The sequence below is a fragment of the Amblyomma americanum genome, chromosome 6, assembly GCF_052857255.1.
Source record: "Amblyomma americanum isolate KBUSLIRL-KWMA chromosome 6, ASM5285725v1, whole genome shotgun sequence".
Lineage (NCBI taxonomy): Eukaryota > Metazoa > Arthropoda > Arachnida > Ixodida > Ixodidae > Amblyomma > Amblyomma americanum.
Genome location: NC_135502.1, coordinates 96,038,949 through 96,056,947, shown reverse-complemented (window position 1 = coordinate 96,056,947; position 17,999 = coordinate 96,038,949). Strand labels below are relative to the sequence as shown.

Genomic DNA, 17,999 nt, shown 5'->3' with positions numbered 1-17,999 from the left:
AGTCAGGGTGGGCGGTGAGCTGGCTCTCGTGGTTGTACCGAGCAGAGCTCCGCTCTGTCGGCCCTGCCACGGTGCTGGGTACATTCGCCGTGAGTGCAAGGTTCCGCGGTGCGGCACCTGTCGCCGCTACGGGCCATGAAGATAGCAGCTGCGTACGCACGTACGCGAGTGCTGCCGTCCCAGTCAACACTTACATCTCGTGCGAGCTTGTCGTGGACGAGGCTGACGCGGAAGACGCTGCAGCAGAGCCAGATTACGGGCTGGTGAAGGAAAAATTCTCAGCTGTGTCTCCTCCGGAAACATCCACAACCGCAGAGAAGCTAAGCAGTAAGCGGCAGCAACAGGTAGCGCAGCCAGCAGAATTCAAGGCGTCAATGGACTAAGGCTTCTTGGGCAGCGGGGCGTCAGGTTCCGTGGGTCCCCGGCATGGGGACAGCATGGATGTGACAGATGTGTCTGCCAGCAACCAAGCAGGGAAGCGATCGCGCGAAAACAGTGGGCACGGTGAGCCTGAAGTCAGCGGGGGCGAAGAGCCACCGCACAAGACTGTTGGAGTAAGGCGAGCGACGCTGAAACCGCGGCCGAACATACCATCCGGTCCACGAGCGGCTAAGCCGCCGCCTTAGAGTTATGGGATTGCACTGTGAAGGGTTTCTGTGGACACGAACTGACCTCTTTTGGTGGTGGAGTGCATCGACTGTGCTTCCAGTCCGTACGCATGAGACAGTGCACGGTTCAAGAGACGTAGGAATACCTGCGCTGTACCCACCGACAACCTTGGACTGGCAAGTCACCCTGCATTGTTGCCATGTTAACCGAGGTAGGCACCATACGGCTCCTGTACCTAAATTAGATGGCTCCGACACTATTACACCGTCGCCTAATGCAACAATGTCAGTGGACTGGATTAAAAGAAAAGGTAGTACCAATTAAGCCTGATCTTCCTCGATAATGAACTAGACATAATCGCCGTACAGAAGACAAAAGTCCAAAGCCAAGAACAGGCGGACCGTGTGGTGCAGTGCTTTACGACACGCTATAACATTTGTATGTGCCACTTTTTAAATTGAAATAACTCAAATTGAACCTAAGAGTAAAATCGAAAGCGGCCCGGCAGTGATTTAGCACGCCTTTACAGATTACTACACGCAGCTTTTTGAGACGAAGAAGTTAAAGGAAAATGGTTTTGAGGAGGAGTTTTTGAAATTGTTGACAAAATTAGACTGTGATTAAGGAGAGCGATTGTCGGAGGAATTGCGTGCGTCTGAAATAGAAGCGGTAATAGATAATCTCAAAGTGGGCAAATCACCTCGCCTTGCTGGGCTTACTGCAGATTTTTTAAAAGCTTTTAAAGGTGACATAGCAATAATTCTCGAGAGTTTACTCGCCGAACCTTTCTCGTTTGGTTCCCTGCCTCATTCCTTAGGCCGGGCGTGCACAGTGCTCATTCAGAAAAATGTCAGACCCGCGAAACTTAAAACCTCATCTTGCTATAGACCGATTACATTTACAAATACAGATTGCAAGGTTTTTATGGAATTCATGGTGAGGCGACTGCAGTACGCGATTTCCGACATCGTGGGTCCGCATCAATCTTGCGGCATCAAAGGAAGGAGCATCGTTACTAATATTCATGTTGCGCAAAGTATTCTGGAATGTTGCGATGCTGATTATCGACGAGTGGCCATGGTGCAAATAGGTCTGGAAAAAGCATTCCTTTTCTTGATTCCTAAACACATAGGTGTCGGAGATCTTGTTTGAAAAGGTGTTCGCATGGCTTATAACAAATGCACCACTAGGTTAATTATTAACAAGGACTTAGGTGAAAACATCCCAGAACGCTCGTCAGTGAGGCAGGGATGCCCCCTCTCCCCCATTTTGTTTTCGTTATACATGGAACCGTTGGAATAACTGCGAGTGATAATGTACGATGTTTTACACTATTGAATCATACAAAATCAAAATTTTAGGCTATGCTGGTCACATGGCTGATTTTTGTGTCGATGACGACAACGTTAGTAATGCAATGAGACTGGCCCAAAGGTTTTGTGATGTGGCTGGTTGTCGCATTAAACTACATAAATGTGTTGGGTTGTGGCATGGCGACTGGAGCTGCCCTCCTGAAGTTTACGAAAATGTCAAGTTTTCACGTACTCCGTTCACTTGACTCGGGATTCCCTTGGTTCATTATAAGAATAATTCCCCGTTGGAACGCGAGAACCTGGCAACTACAAGAGCAGATGAATAAATGGGGAGGTGGAGATTTGCCGGTATTTGCGCTGGTGGTCATTTGCAATGTGTTCTTATTTGCCAAATTCTGGTACACCCTGTAGGTCTTGCTTTGCAATCGAGCGAATGTAAGGAAAACTCACCGAGTGTTTGCGACATTTGTTTGTCAGTAAGAACAAGCCGTGACAACCTTTTTCATGCCTTTAGCTGGTGGAGGCCTGACGCTACCTAATCTCATTGTAAACAACTGGTGTCCAGGTTTTTGTTTCTCAGAGACCGACGCAACCCTTTCCCTCGAACATTCCTGCGGCTGCGCTTATTGTCTGCACTTCCAAACGTAATCATCTCTTCTAAAGACGGCCTCAGAATTAGCGGGTACTTGAGGGAAGTCGTGAGTGCTTGTAGATTTCTGACAGCGCAATTTTCAATGGAGTACCTCACCAATGTGAAATGCAAGCAGGTGAATTCATATATACGAGTAATAGACATCATGTTTCTAGAACCTTTTTCTTCAAACTGCATACCAACACGTTGCTTGTAAAAACTTGGCTACTAGAGAGAGGCGTGTTTCTGTCATGGGGATCTAATTGCCTCCTATGCAATAAACCGCGAGATGTGCTGTTTCTTATTGCCTTGCATGCGATGAGGCGGTCTCGAATGGCAGTTAGAAATCGTGACCCTGGGGTCCTCCCTGTGTGCATTTACGTAGGGCTATAATTTTCTTCCTAGAGTTAGAGCTGTGAAAAATGTACTGCTAAATTTGCCGTCATACCATTCTTGAACACGTTACCCCTTGAAATCAAATAATAATGTGCTTTAAATTCATTTCAACGTCATAATGCGCATTATTTCAGGAGTAAATTGGCTGATGCCTAGTGAACTAATTAGTGTTATTACTTCACTTCATTTGGCTATTTCATTCTATTGCTGGTTTAAAAATTCAAATAAAGTACTAATGTCACCACTGTTTGCTGTATCTTGTATCGGCCTTCAATGTGCCTATTGTTGGAGCTCCTTGAGGCACTTTTCACTTTGGGTCCTCGTTTTATGTTCAATGTTGAATAAACTTGAGCTTGCACTTGAACTATGTGGGTTGTTATTCGTCAGATGACCTACACTATCAGACTTCATAGTATTTTAATTCTTTTTTACATTTATGATGTGCGTGATTGCGAACTCAAGAACTCTAGAATAGGGCTATTCTCGTGCTGTTACGACACACATGAAGTCGAACCCTTATTAAAAGACAGAAAAATGCAGAGCACAAGTTTAATACTGTTTTCTTTCGAATAAATAAAACCAGAACCACGCATAGAAAAGGGGCAGAGGACACGCAGTCTATCTTCTTTCATCTGTTTTCCTCTCAGTTGGGCGCCACAATGCGTTGTAGCCGTACCTAGGCGTAGTAGTCGATCTCAATAGCCTTGCTCGCTCTGCCTTTTTCTTCCTCCGGCGGAGTCTCGACGTCATCGACCAAGGCTGGCTCTCCTGCCAGATCGTCAGCGCCACCGTTAATGTCGTCAGTAAAGGCCGCTTCTTTATCGGCCACTACAGAATCAGTAGACCTCTGTGGTTCAGGCGAGGGCTCGACCACTTCGGTCACAACTTTCGCTGCTTCTTCAGAAGCGGCGGCGAGCTTCGGAGTTGCCTCCTGTTCTGGTTCAGCTACTCCTGCTGCCGGCTGGGGCTGTGGTTCTGCGGCAGCCTCAACACGCTCAGCTACGGGCTCAGGTGATGTTGTCGCCGACTCTGGTTCCCGTGCTGTATCAGCAGCAGCTTCAGCCGCTTCGGACACGGATTCAGCTGGTTCTTGTGAGCCCTGAGTCTCTTCGTTAGTTTGCGTTAGTTGCCTTTCTACTTCATCTTCCGGTTCTGGCACGGGTTCTTTACTCTGAGGCATAGATTCAGCCTGAGCCTCAAGTAGCTCCTCAGCTGTCTCCTGCGCAGGCTCTAGAATGGCGGACTCAGTTGAATCCACAGCGGGTTCTACTTCACGTTCTGGAGTGGCTGCCTCTTGTTCTGGCTCCGACTCATGTGCTGTTACTTCTCCGGCAGGTTGCAGTTCATGCTCGAGCTCGGCTTGCTTTTGTCCAGGGTCGGCTTCTGGTGCAGAAGTGGCCACGGCTGGCTGCACCATAGGTTCAGCCTCACGCTCAGGCTCGGCTGGCCCTTGCGAAGGCTCTGATTCTGGTTGAGGCTGGACCCGCTCTTGTGCAGGCTCTGGTTCTGGTTCAGGCGTTGTCTCAGCTCGCTGTACTGCAGGCTCTTGTTCACTTTCAGGCTCGGCTGGTGCTTGGGAAGCCTCCACTTGCTCTTGTTCAGGCCCTGGTTCTGGTTGAGGCACGGCTTTCTCTTGTGCAGGCTCTGGCTCTGATGCAGATGTGGTCTCGGCTGGCTGTACTGCAGGCTCTGGCTCACGTTCGGGCTCGGCTGCTGCCGGCTCAGTTGCCTCTGGTTTAAGCTGAGGCTGGACTTGCTCTTGTGCATGCTCTGGTTCTGGTTCAGGCGTTGTCTCAGCTGGCTGTACTGCAGGCTCTGGTTCACGTTCAGGCTCGGCTGGTGCTTGGGAAGCCTCCACTTGCTCTTGTTCAGGCCCTGGTTCGGGTTGAGGCTCGGCTTTCTCTTGTGCAGGCTCTGGTTCTGGTGCAGATGTGGTCTCGGCTGGCTGTACTGCAGGTTCTGGCTCACGTTCGGGCTCGGCTGCTGCCGGCTCAGTTGCCTCTGGTTTAAGCTGAGGCTGGACTTGCTCTTGTGCAGGCTCTGGTTCTGGTTCAGGCGTTGTCTCAGCTGGCTGTACTGCAGGCTCTGGTTCACGCTCAGGCTCGGCTGGTGCTTGGGAAGCCTCCACTTGCTCTTGTTCAGGCCCTGGTTCGGGTTGAGGCTCGGCTTTCTCTTGTGCAGGCTCTGGTTCTGGTGCAGATGTGGTCTCGGCTGGCTGTACTGCAGGTTCTGGCTCACGTTCGGGCTCGGCTGCTGCCGGCTCAGTTGCTTCTGGTTGAAGCTGAGGCTCGGTTCGCTCTTGTTCAGGCTCCGGTTCTGGCTGGGTCTGAGCCTCGACTCGCTCTTGTTCAGGCTGAGGTTGTGGTTCAGGTGTGGTCTCAGCTGGCTGTACTGCTGGTTCTGGTTCACGTTCGGGCTCCGATGATGCCGGCTCAGTTGCTTCTGGTTGAAGCCGAGGCTCGGTTCCCTCTTGTTCAGGCTCCGGTTCTGGTTGGGTCTGAGGCTCGGTTCGCTCTTGTTCTGGCACAGGCTCAGGCTCAGGTGCGGTCTCGGATGGCTGTACTGCAGGTTCTGGCACACGTTCTGGCTCCGGTGCTGCCGGTTCAGTTGCTTCTGACTGAAGCTGAGGCTCAATTCGCTCTCGTTCAGGCTGTGGTTCTGGTTGGGTCTGAGGCTCGGATCGCTCTTGCTCTGGCACAGGTTCAGGCTCAGGTGTGCTCTCGGCTGGCTGTGCTGCAGGTTCTGGCTCACGTTCGGGCTCAACCGGTCCTTGAGAAGGCACTAATTCTTGACGAGGAGCCAGTTGAGTCGGTGCAGCCTCTGTCTCAGGTTCAGGAGTGAGCTCTACCGGCTGTTGCGTCGGTTCTGGTTCCGGCTCAGGTACTTCAGGCGCAGGTTCAGGCTCTGGTTGCGGCACAGGCTGAACCGTCGTTACAGGTTCTGGGTACCGCCGCAGCTCAAAGCAGTTCGCTCGTTCCTGATAGTCGCATACTTGCAGCTCGTAGTTGAAGTGCAAGTTGCCCGGGCAATGAAACAGCAGTGGCGTTCCCTGCAGCAAAGCGATAAGCTTATGACATCGTTATTCTCCGTTCAAAATCCCGCATAATACTGCAGTTCATTTAACGCTGTCTTCTTGAAATTGAATGCGGCCTGGAAACTGGTGCGCATGGCCTTTGTTTCCTGAGCAGCACTCTCATTTGTTACAGGGTAAATTTTGATCGATTTCAGCAGCAAGATATTAGAGAGAATTTCCTCGTTTATTTCCGCATATTCGTTGGCCGCAAAAGATTACGATTGATGGGAGCTACGAAGCAAGAATCTTTTTTTCTGAGCCTTGGTATGCTGCTTACAGTTCAACTGTGCGCTCAGCATTCGTGTGTGCGTCGGGCCCAGTGCGCCTCTCGTTATCAAGCTGCAAAATTCGGGCCGTAAACAAGCTTATCGTTTTTTTTTTCTGTTTGGTATTATCTGTAAACTTTGGACCAAAGGTTGTTTCACTTCTCACGATTTTTTTTTCGTTTCTGCCTCAACTAAATCGCACCAGCCACATCGTGTTTTTCGCAGCTGCAACTCTAGACAAGTTACTGCTTTCTGTGTCCCTTCCGCCTGCTTTCCTTGTTTTAACAGAAGCCGCAATTTAACGAAACATTTCGTGCACTTTTCTGCCTTTCGCAATAATGAAGATGTTCAGCATAGCGAGGACTAGTAGTGGACACGTGTACCCGACCAGGAAAGTGTTTTTCGCGCATGCGCAATTGCCAGGCCGGGATGCGCACCTTCCACCTCTGCGCGTTCACAGCACGCACGCGGATTGTACAGGAGCCAGTCATTACCATCGTCATCCGCCTGAGTACACCCACTGCAGGACAAGGGCCCCTCCCATATCTCTCCAATTGACCCTGTTCTGTGCCAGCTGCGGCCACCCTATCCCCGCAAAACTTCTCCACCTCAAGCCCACCTAACTTTCTGCCGCCCTATGCTACGCTTCCCTTTCCTTGGAATGTAGTCTCTTACCCTTAAAGACCATCGGTTATCTTGCCTTCGCATTACATGGCCTACCCTAGCCCATTTCTTCCTCTTCATTTCAACCAGAATGTCATTAACCCGTGCTTGATCCCTGGCCCACTTTGCCCTCTTCTTGTCTCTTAACAGAGGCCAGTATGTATCCGCTATGCTAATACCGACTAAAGAGACTCTTATATGTCCAGTATAGGTGCAAGCATTCGTACAGCAGCCATTAGTCCAAAGTACCTATACAGATGAACAGGCGGAATCGGCGGGGGTTATTCCGGCTCACCTGCGCGCAGATGTAAAATGTTGAGCAGTTGAACGGGTTGGGCAGTATGGTGGCCGAGTCGTGGACGTCGTCCACAGGCGGGCAGCCCAGGAAGTACTGCTCCTGTGCAGCGGTCGCAGCGGAGAGAACTAGCGCCACCAGCACGGCGGCCTGAACGCCGTTTATCCTGCGTCAAAAAAAAAATGGAAACAGTGTACAGTTTTACTCTCCGCAAGCAACCAGTCGCCGTAATGAAAAGTGCAGCTGATCTGCACCAGTCAGTATTTCTGTGGCCTTCGGATCTTTCTTTTTTTTTTTCCTGTAACAGGCGTAGCATACTTGGGCGGGCGACGCGGTTCGGAGCCGATCTAAGCTCAACCTATACTGCGGTTGAAATGCTCTAGCTCAGTTTCTTTCTGCAAGAAGACTGACCGATGTGCAGGCGATTATTGTATTGCTTGGTTGCTATACCTGACAGCATCAATTTTATTAGAAGGTAAGTGATCTTCATGTCAGAAAAATTTATTCGTCCCATTAGGACGGAACTAATGCAGTAGCCTTCAAATTTTGTTATACTCTACCTGTTCAATACGACAAAGGCCGCGCGCAGATGAAAAAGTCATCGATGTGGGGAAAATGCCCGTGTCTATTGGGCAGAGTTGCATGTGCAGGCTCGCAGAGTTGCACTCCCTGCGAGTTCCACTCAAAACGTTTGGCCAGTTCGGATATAAAAGCAACAGGTAAACAGTTGAAAAAGTAAAAGGTAGTGCGCACCCATAGACGGGCTCTTAATATGCTTCAGATATACCTGTACACAGGTTGTTTCACCTGAGACTTTACACAATTTTTAGATATAGGCTTTTTGAGTTAGAAGAGAGTTTTTTCCGCATAGCACTGTCAGCGGTGTAGTACATCAGAATACAGCTAAGGCGAGCTAGCTAACAGGCTTGTTAACTACTACTGAACAGTTAACTTTTTAACTATTACTTTAAAGTCTCTTAATAATTGAGAGGCGTGTAGCCCATCATAAATAATATGCATATCAGTTTTTAGGCTTTTGAAACATGGTTACCCTCGGCGCTCTGGCCTAACAAATTTTGGCTACATCGCGCCAGCATACATGTGCTTTCGAGAAGCTTGCAGGAAAAGGAACCCCTCCAGTGGATGTAACTCGTTGAAATATCCAACATTTGTTGGGCCACAGAGCCGAGTGTAAGAGCGTTTTCGAAATTCTATAAATTTATTGGGTGTTACTTACGGTGAGCTGCACACTTTTAAATGATTAAGGAGCCTAAAAGTAATATTTAAAGAGTTAACTCTTCAACATTAGTTAACCAACGTGGTAGCTAGCACATTTTAGCTGTATTCTGATGTACTACACCGCTTACAATGCTATGCCAAAAAATGCGCTTTTCTAACTCAAAAATCCTGTTTTTAAAGATTGTGTCAAGTCTTAGGTGAAACACCCTTTATATATGCGCATGGTATCGAAGTTGTCCTCAAAACGCCGTTCTATGTGCGGAAACATTAAAAAAAAATCACTTAATGTGGTACACGTAACAAAAAGACTAAAGAGCGAGACGAAAAAGCACGAAAAACAGCCCAGGGTTATACGTTCAGCGTGGATGCAACCTTATAGCTCCTGGCATGAAGCATGAAATGCATGAAATGCTTTAGGGCATCAACGGAGACAAGAATGGTTATGAAGCTCTCGAACAAAATATGTTAATAAATCATTCACAAGTCACTAGGATCCTCTTACAGAATCAATTTGGCCTTAATTACTCCTTGAAAACTAATACCAAGGATCAACACGAGGTGCATGGGACTGTTTTTGGTGTTACTGCTTTAAGATTTCTTTTTTGCTTTCAATACGAACTGTCCGCTGCCTCCAGAAAAGCACGTGCTCCAGCTATCTCAAACAACTGTACTTCAAGCACAAATTGCGCACAAGGTCAGGTAAAGACATCCGGGTTCTAAAGATCAGGTACTGTGCCAGGTCACGCCAGGCGTCCCATAGTCTACTTATCGAAACCTGCTGATTTTGGCAACCCGATGCGCTTCGAAGATCAAGCTACAAGGGATGTACTCACATCGCTTCTGGTTAGATCCCAAGCAGCGTGTGTTGATGGCCCGCGGTTTGCAGCAGGAACTGCTTTTATTCGCCTCCACTTGCGGGGGCGGCCTGCTGTAAAAGGTGTTGCCGTTCTGCAGGGACCAGCAGATAAAGAGGGGCTACTCCCTTTCTTTGCCTCGTCGCCCTTGCCGCCTCGCGAGTCAATCCCGGAGGTTGTGGGGACAAGGCAGCGAGCAATTCGGCTCGCTTCTGTTGTTTTACGGCCGTCGGCCGCTAACGAACAGCCCGGCTGATAAAAAGACGACGGGGCTCAGCCAAGGAATGCGGTGGTGGAGGTAGAGCCGGCATGTGATGACGCACGTTGGCACAACGTAGCGCGCTAAAGCTGCCAAAGGACGTCCTGTTGTTCATCGTCCTGTTTTACTCAACTCTTTAATGCCCCGCGTATCACCCACAATCACTTCTACAAATATGAATAAAGTTGTCAGTATGAGCTGTTATTTGCGGTTGCTTTCATTTATGTTCGTAATTTGTGAATTTTCCTCTAATCCCGCAAATGTAGGGGAGACCACTCAGATCAGGCGATGCGCGACACAAATTTATAAATCATCGCCATATTTTTTTTATTTTCCCGGGAATCAACAAACAAATATTACCGAATTACTTGACATCGTCCTGACATCACGTCCACAAGATTCGAGAAATGCCAGCTGAAGTGGAACACCCCAAGAAAAAATGATAATAATTACTTCGACATCTCGCATTTTGACCCCTCCGCGAGGCAAAATGCGGCAATGCTTGGGGCTTAATGACAGGCCCTTCTAAAATTAACATGTTACGCAGTTTTGCACTCAGTGCACAGGAAATTGGCTCCGTGGGCACCAAAGCAATGTTTGGGCGCCTTTTTGCATGAAAAACAAACAATGGATGCAAAGCCAACCAAAAACTCTTTTGTTCTTTGACGCGCTACAGACTAGACACTTCTACAGCCAGGCTTCTCATGCATCCTTGCTACGCGAATATTTTTCAATTTCCTTCCTTCATCGTAAACTTTTTCTATTGCAGTGCTACCTCCCGAATGGCCACCGGATTGGGACGATCCGTATTAGTTGAACACGACGCGATTTCAGGTCAGACCGAACGGAGCCTGTTCCACTGCCAATGCGTTGTAAAGTAGCCGTCTTTGTTCACCGGAAAAAGTGCGGAGCGTAGGATCTAAGTAAAGTTCGTGCATTTTCTTCCCATCGTATTCCTTCACTTTCTTGCTGCTCTTACTTCTAAGAAAAAATAATAATAAAGCAATGCTAATAATAATAATAATAATTGGTTTTTTGGTGGAAAGGAAGTGGCGCAGTATCTGTCTCATACATCGTTGGACACCTGAACCACGCCGTAAGGGAAGAGATAAAGGAGGGAGTGAAAGAAGAAAGGAAGGAAGAGGTGCCGTAGTGGAGGGCTCCGGAATAATTTCGACCACCTGGGGATCTTTAACGTGCACTGACATCGCACAGCACACGGGCGCCTTATCGTTTTTCCTCCATAAAAACGCAGCCGCCGCGGTCGGGTTCGAACCCGGGAACTGCGGATCAGTAGTCGAGCGCCCTAACCACTGAGCCACCGCGGCGGTTCAGTGCTAATTTGCACATAGTAACGGCTGCAGTGTTCTCTTTCTTTCCTTGCACTTCTACACAAGAAGGCGGGGATGAGAATAGAGAGAAGGAAAGAACATGCGCAAGTGGCCAAGGCAGAGGGGATGAAAAAATTTGGGGTCATGCAACAGCACGACTGATTGCTTCACGGGGTTATTGGCCGGTCCAGCGATATCTGTATGTAACACGCTGTTTTGATAATGAAAGATGTCCGGCGCCTCATGGGTGTACTTAAGGCTAATTTACTCTGGAAGGTTTTACGCAATATCGCTCGAACATTTCTTTTTACTTTTTGTTCTTTATCTTCTTTCGCCGCTGAGGAGGGCTGGGTATGCAATCAGTAGAGATTGAGGGCTGAGGGACGTCGTTAACGGCAACAATGGAAAAACAGACGCACAAAGCTGTCGCAGCGACGGCATGGTTGGCTCCTGGTGACATGTGGTTCCAGCTGGAAGACGTCGTCACGAATTTGGGGCAGTTGCTACCTAGCATCGCTCAACCTTGTGGCTTATGTCGCTTCAGTAACAGAAGTCGCTTTTTTTATGTAATTGATCCTACAGATAACCGACTGGGTGGCACAAGCCAAAGGCAGCGGAGTATCGATGCCTCGCCTAGAGTTTGTTCAAAAACCATTCGAATTTTAAATAATGAAAATCTATGCGAACGACTAAAATTTAGTTTTTGCGATGAAAAAAAAAGTGATTTTTTTAAAAACCTACAACTCCGGTCGCTTTTCGCTATAGCGACTTCCATTTGGGCTTTCCATTACTTAATACCATGTTTGTGGAAACTAATAGGAAAATTGTTCAAAGTGGATACTTTCACTACGCGGTTACGCCATATTACGCTGCAGGTCTATAGCTAATGTATCCACGTATAGGGGAGAGTGGGGCAAAAGGCGTTAGAAAATTTACAAATCATCGCCATCATTTTTTATTCACAGATATCAAAAACAAATATTGCAGAATTATTCCGTACCATCCTGACATCTCACTCACCAGAAATTTAAAAAAAGCAAAACGAATAGGAAAGCAAGAATTTAATGAAAATGAAAACTTAGAATGTCGCATTTTACCCTGTGGGGCAAATTGAGACGCCCTTCCAAAATAATATATCACTCGTCCTCGCAATGAATACTCACTAAGGTGCATCCATGAAGATTTAGAGCTATAATTGAGAGCCTCTTCGAATGACAGACAGTGCACTCAGACCGATTCCGTCACTGCTTTGTTCCATGGCCCACTACAGTGTACGCAGTTCTACCACCGGGCTGTACGTGTAGCTTGACTACGCGATGTTTTTGAATTTCCTGCCTTCATCGTGACTTTTTTTTCTGTTTTAGTGTCACAGTTCCTGCGTCTTCGCTCAGTCCTGTTGAATGGACATGCAGTTTGGTGCTATTCGTAGCGCTTGAACTCAGGGTTTTGAATGTGACCATAGGCCGAACAGAAGCCCAGCTTGCTCCATTGTCAGAACGTGTTATCGCACAACTGTTCATGCCCACCAGACAGAGTACGGCGCTGAAGTTCTCAAGATTTGCTACACAGTTCTGCCTTCCGTGTTCTCTCAATTTATTTACTATTCCGTGCTGGGCGCATTTGGTAGCACCAAAACGTTCAACGGCACCGGGAGTGTTTGCACCTCTACGGAGGTTTGTTCACGTGTTCTGCGCGCTCGTCGGCATTCATTGTTTTCTTTTTGCACGTTCAGGTTACTCTAGAGAGCGGGAAACACGTGTAGAGCTTAAGAGCAAGCAATGAAATTGCTGAAAGTTTAACTCCTCTAAGGCTAGTGCGTAACGTTCCGAGGTGGCCCAGCTTCGCTCGGATCTATGGCGAAGGCACATTGCGCACACTGCCTATAGAGAGAGAGAGAAGTTGCTGCCACGAAGAAAGAAAAGGAAAGTGCACAGGCCTACCCACTGGCTCAAGCCGAGCCACAATCGCTACCACGTGCAGATAGTAGGAGAGTTGAAGGATGGGATAGAAAGACAGGATAGTAAAGACGCGCTAAAGACAAGGCCGATCCCGGAGGCAGTGCAATACCAGGCCAACCGGGGGCGGGAGTGAAGCATCCTTCAAACTCTCCGCCACATTTCCAAAAATAAGTCCAATTGGACCCGCAACGGATACTCTACGGGGTCCGTTCGAGCAGTGCGCTCCTCTTTAAACCGCGGCCAAGCGCACGATGATCGAGTCACGTGATCTGACAGCGGGAGAGCGCATGCGCGGCGCCTCGAGCTGCGGCGGCGGAAAGAGCGCGTGCCGATGGCGGGACCAGCACGGCGAGGGACGTGGCTAGTCACATGGTCGAGCCAGCGCAGCTCCGGAGCGGCTGAAGGTCACTGAAGGTCAAAGCGATGGACTCTGCGAAACTCGCTGTACATGGCATAGTAAAGCTTTCACTTTAAAACCACTGTATTTCTTTAATCGCTCCACAACATTTCAACGTCGCGTTTTGCCCTGTATATAGCCTCCTACCAAATTAATTATCTCCTAATTACCCCTGCTGCAAAAGTTCTGAAACATTGCATAAAGTAAGGCCGATAGCTATATGTAATAAAAAATGTTTGCTGTAATGTTGGACGCCAGGTTGATTGGGCCGCATAGCTTTTAAAAATGTGGCGCGTAGATTTTCGCGTCCTTTCGACGGATTTCTTGTTCACCAAAGGTCACTTCGCAGTTTCCTTCTCTTCTTAAAGAAGGCCAATCTAGGCAATCTTGAAATCATTTGTAGTAGAGAGAGATACATAAATAGGAAGAGGGGGGAAGGCAGGGATGTTAGCCAAAAGGGTGTTCTGGTTGACTACACCGCACAGGGGAAAAGGGTCAAGGGGATGGAAAAAAGAAAGAGAGGGGGGTGCGAGGGGCACTGTCACAACTGGTCTCTCAAGCCAGTCGCTCTCACGAAGCTGAACAGGGCCTTGTAGGCCTTGAGGGCAGTCGATTTCTGTGGCCACGACCCCAGGATCGTATCTTCAGTTAAAGGGCGAGGATCGATGCGGTCCAGGTCACAACGCAGCGTACGTCTTTCGGTCACCAAAGCAGGGCACTCACACAGGCGATGTGCAATTGTCTCTTGGCAGCCACATATTTCACAAGTCTGGGATCCAATGTCCTGAGGTGACTATTGAAATACTTAACAGTGTTCCACGCAGAAAGTGTTAGCTCCAGAGCCAACCTGCGTAGCTCACACGCTGGCGTCAACTCTGACAATGCAGGGAGTGGCAGCTGAAAGAGGGTAGTCCCTTCCCTTCACCCCTCCTTGCATTGTCACGCTGGCAGGGTCATGAGAATCAGCCGACGCCATTGGCTGGAAGGGGGTCCTTTGACGGGCAAAGGCCACTTCGTTGTTGAGTTGGATCCGACTATAGCTAAAGAACATTTATGAGGAAAGTGATTTTCCTTCGGAACGGTTTCCGCTGTTTATGCCTTGTCTATCCTTGCCCCCCTTTCATTTGTGTTGTGTTTTTTTTTGTCAAACTATTGCAGTAGTACATCCATAAGATGAGCGCTTCGTAAAAAAAAAGTGTATATATAGCCCCTTCGTGCACAGAAACGGTTATAATAAAAACCATGTGACAAAATAAAGGTCGCACCGTAGCCGAGCAGTATGACGCTACATCGCACAGATGAAGGCTAGGATCTAGGATATAACCTACGCTACTACCGTGCATTTTTTTTACAAGAAAAAGGATGAATAATAATTGGTTTTTTGGGGGAAAGGAAATGGCGCAGTATCTGTCTCATATATCGTTGGACACCTGAACCGCGCCGTATGGGAAGGGATAAGGGAGGGAGTGAAAGAAGAAAGGAAGAAATAGGTGCCGTAGTGGAGGGCTCCGGATTAATTTCGACCACCTGGGGATCTTTAACGTGCACTGACATCGCACAGCACACGGGCGCCGTTTTTCTTCCATAAAAACGAAGCCGCCGCGGTCGGGTTCGAACCCGGGGATGCAACCGTTAGTTTCTTGTCATGAGCCACGCGGTGCAAAATCAAGCTAACTAGATGGCAGTCCCGAATTACTACTAACGTGTGTCACGTTAGCATCGGTATATTTCTCCTATAAAACGTACCATATGTGACGCAGCCACTCAGCAAAATTTCTAAAGCTGCAGATCATATAATGACGCTCGCTGTGCAATAGACGGATTCAGTGTTGGCGACAACAGTGTGCTCACATTGGGGGAATAATGGGACAATAGAAGTGATGCACTACCCCCTTTGAAGATATATGCGGCTAAATGAGCGAGTGGGATTTCAGAGTTTCGAAGCCAGAGACGCTGGGCTTAAAGGCCCACGAGGAATCCTCGCTATCGAGCATATAATATAGTTACCTTCGATGGCATTATCCGGGCGCCCAAGCAGTGTTCTCGATGCATCCAGCACAGTCCTCGCCCGCACAGACGAGACGTCGGCCGTTTCTTCTCCATGGTGGCCAGCGCCGCCGTAGTACAGGTACTGCAAAGCACAGCTGTTCGCTCCTCCCTACTTGGCTCCGAATAAATGTTATCTTATAACGGATTCTTCCTCTGGCATATCGCCCTTCAGCGTACTCGACAACTGCAGCCCGTGCAGCCACAGGGCCTCCAATCATATTGGTTGAAGAATTGTAGGGAACACTTGAGCTCCGCCTTGAGGATATGAACCGAAAGCGGTAATGAGTAAATGCATGTATATGCAAGCGGAACTGGTCATTCTGAACTTTACAGTCATACGTTCCTGGAAGTCCTCATACCACTCCTTGCTCAATTGTGCAGCGGTTAAGGGATGCGCCACTGCCATGCTATATCAGCTGCTGAAGACCCAAGTTGCTGTTCCCGAGCAACCTCTCGCGATCAACCATTAATTTAACTTCCACCTGCCAAGGGGGTTAGTTTGGTCACAATACGGTGAGTAGGTTGTGAAGACCCCGCATGGTCACGTGACCTATCTTGCCCACCTAGGTTGCTTCTGGGTGGGTGGCTGCCTGAGCCACAACGCCGACACCGGATTTTATGCTCAAATGGGGCCTTTAAAGTTACCTCGTTAAAATTATTTGTCGATTAACGCGCATAATTCAAATCGTCTCTTATCTTGAGTTCCAAGATCCAGAAAGAAAGCCTTCTAAGTTTTCTGCTCTCAGCTCTGTTCTTATGCCGCACATATACGCCGTTCTCTTGAGACCTCCCCACGCTAATATGCATGCTGGCACTGAATGAGTTCGCGGTAAGCGGCCAACATGTACCTGCCTATCACATGTGTTCGAGGGACAAGTCACCATTATGTCGCCTACAGTACCAGGGATGTTACATGTCAACTGCAGATATACGAACAGGTCTTTACATATGCGTGGGTCAGAAAAAGCGCTCGCGATGCGTTGCGCTGAAAAGGCCCAACTAATGGAGGAATAGCTCGACCCTTTTCGCTGCATCCGAACCACCACATCCGCTTCCGGCGTATCGACCAATAAGGTGCGTCCGCTGCGGCAGATTAGGAATTGAATTGGTCTTTTGGGGAAAGGAAATGGCGCAGTATCTGTCTCATATATCGGCGGACACCTGAACCGCGCCGTAAGGCAAGGGATAAAGGAGGGACTAAGAGGAGAAAGGGAAGAAGGAGGTGCCGTAGTGGAGGACTCCGGAATAATTTGGACCACCTGGGGATCTTTAACGTGCCCTGACATCGCACAGCACACGAGTGCCTTGGCGTTTCGCCTCCATCGAAACGCGGCCGCCGCGGTCGGATTCCAACCCGGGCATTCACGCTTTTTGTTGTGACACAAACTCTGAATACGGTCCCAGCGTCGTCCTGTGTTCCTCTACTGTGTTTGAGTCTTTTCCGCTGGTTTTGTTCTTTCTTGGCTTCAGAGCTTGGCACACGGTTCAGGGCGGCCTTCACAAAGGAGGTCCCCAAGCGGTTCATCGTGTACGGGTAGGAAAAGGGTCTCATTAGGTGAGAAGAGTGTGAGCAGGAGGAGACGCGGCAATAAAAAAGAATGTCTGTATCATGTATGGCACTTTAGTCTTTAATTCGGCCGTTGCTTTAGCTTTATTTTTCTTGGAATGGAAAGGACGCGCTAATAATAATAATAATTGGTTTTGGGGGAAAGGAAATGGCGCAGTATCTGTCTCATATATCGTTGGACACATGAACCGCGCCGTAAGGGAAGGGTAAAAGAGGGAGTGAAAGGAGAAAGGAAGAGAGAGGTGCCGTAGTGGAGGGCTCCGGAATAATTTCGACCACCTGGGGATCTTTAACGTGCACTGACATCGCACAGCACACGGGCGCCTTAGCGTTTTTCCTCCATAAAAACGCAGCCGCCGCGGTCGGGTTCGAACCCGGGAACTCCGGATCAGTAGTCGAGCGCCCTAACCACTGAGCCACCGCGGCGGGGTTGGAAAGGGGGCGCTGCAAAGTTCGGGCGGTGCATCTCGATGTCTTTCGTATAGTATATGACTTTTTGCAAAAATTATGATTGGCTTGAAAAGTTCCACAGCGTTTGTTATAAAGCCGGTTGGTAAAGGAACACGTTAGAACGAATATGACTCTGTCTTCTTTTCTGCTTGGAGGTGCACTCTGCTGTTGTTTCAAACGTTTGTTTCTTTGTACTATTTGTTTCGTTCTATTCGTTCGTAAGAGCCCATCCCTTTTACAGCGGAGCTGTTACTGACTAGTTTGCCGGTCGGGTGTCGTTAGTGGTGTAGCAGCTCACGTGACCCCTCATGGATCATATGATTCATACAACGCTTCTTACTCGCTCTCCGAATCATGAAGTCATCGCTCACATAACTCATAGCACAGCGCGTCTCATTCGTTCAATAAAAATGATATCACCCACTTGACCTTTCCGATTGCTCTGTTTGGTATTTATAAAAATCTAGAATATATAAAAATTTAACGATAACATATGTGCAATGTCAAAATAAAATGTCTTCAATACGTCTATTATCAATTAAAACACGTGATAACCCGATCGCAGAAATCAGTCACAGTAGCTCCGCCATAACAACGCGCTTTTGGAGTACCGCAATCGTCTTTTTTTTCTTGCTTTTTTGGGGGGGTG

At 48.4% G+C, this 17,999-nt stretch overlaps 1 protein-coding gene across 1 annotated transcript; it reads right to left on the bottom strand.

Moving 5' to 3' along the window:
* Positions 1 to 3,484: 3,484 nt before the first annotated feature.
* LOC144093883 (uncharacterized) lies at positions 3,485 to 9,517 on the bottom strand. The gene is made up of 3 exons (XM_077627624.1): positions 9,319 to 9,517; positions 7,247 to 7,412; positions 3,485 to 5,998 (listed from the first exon to the last, which is right to left on the bottom strand). Coding segments are annotated over exons 1-3 (2,541 nt in total). The 5' UTR covers positions 9,321 to 9,517; the 3' UTR covers positions 3,485 to 3,625.
* Between the last annotated feature and the right edge of the window lie 8,482 nt (positions 9,518 to 17,999).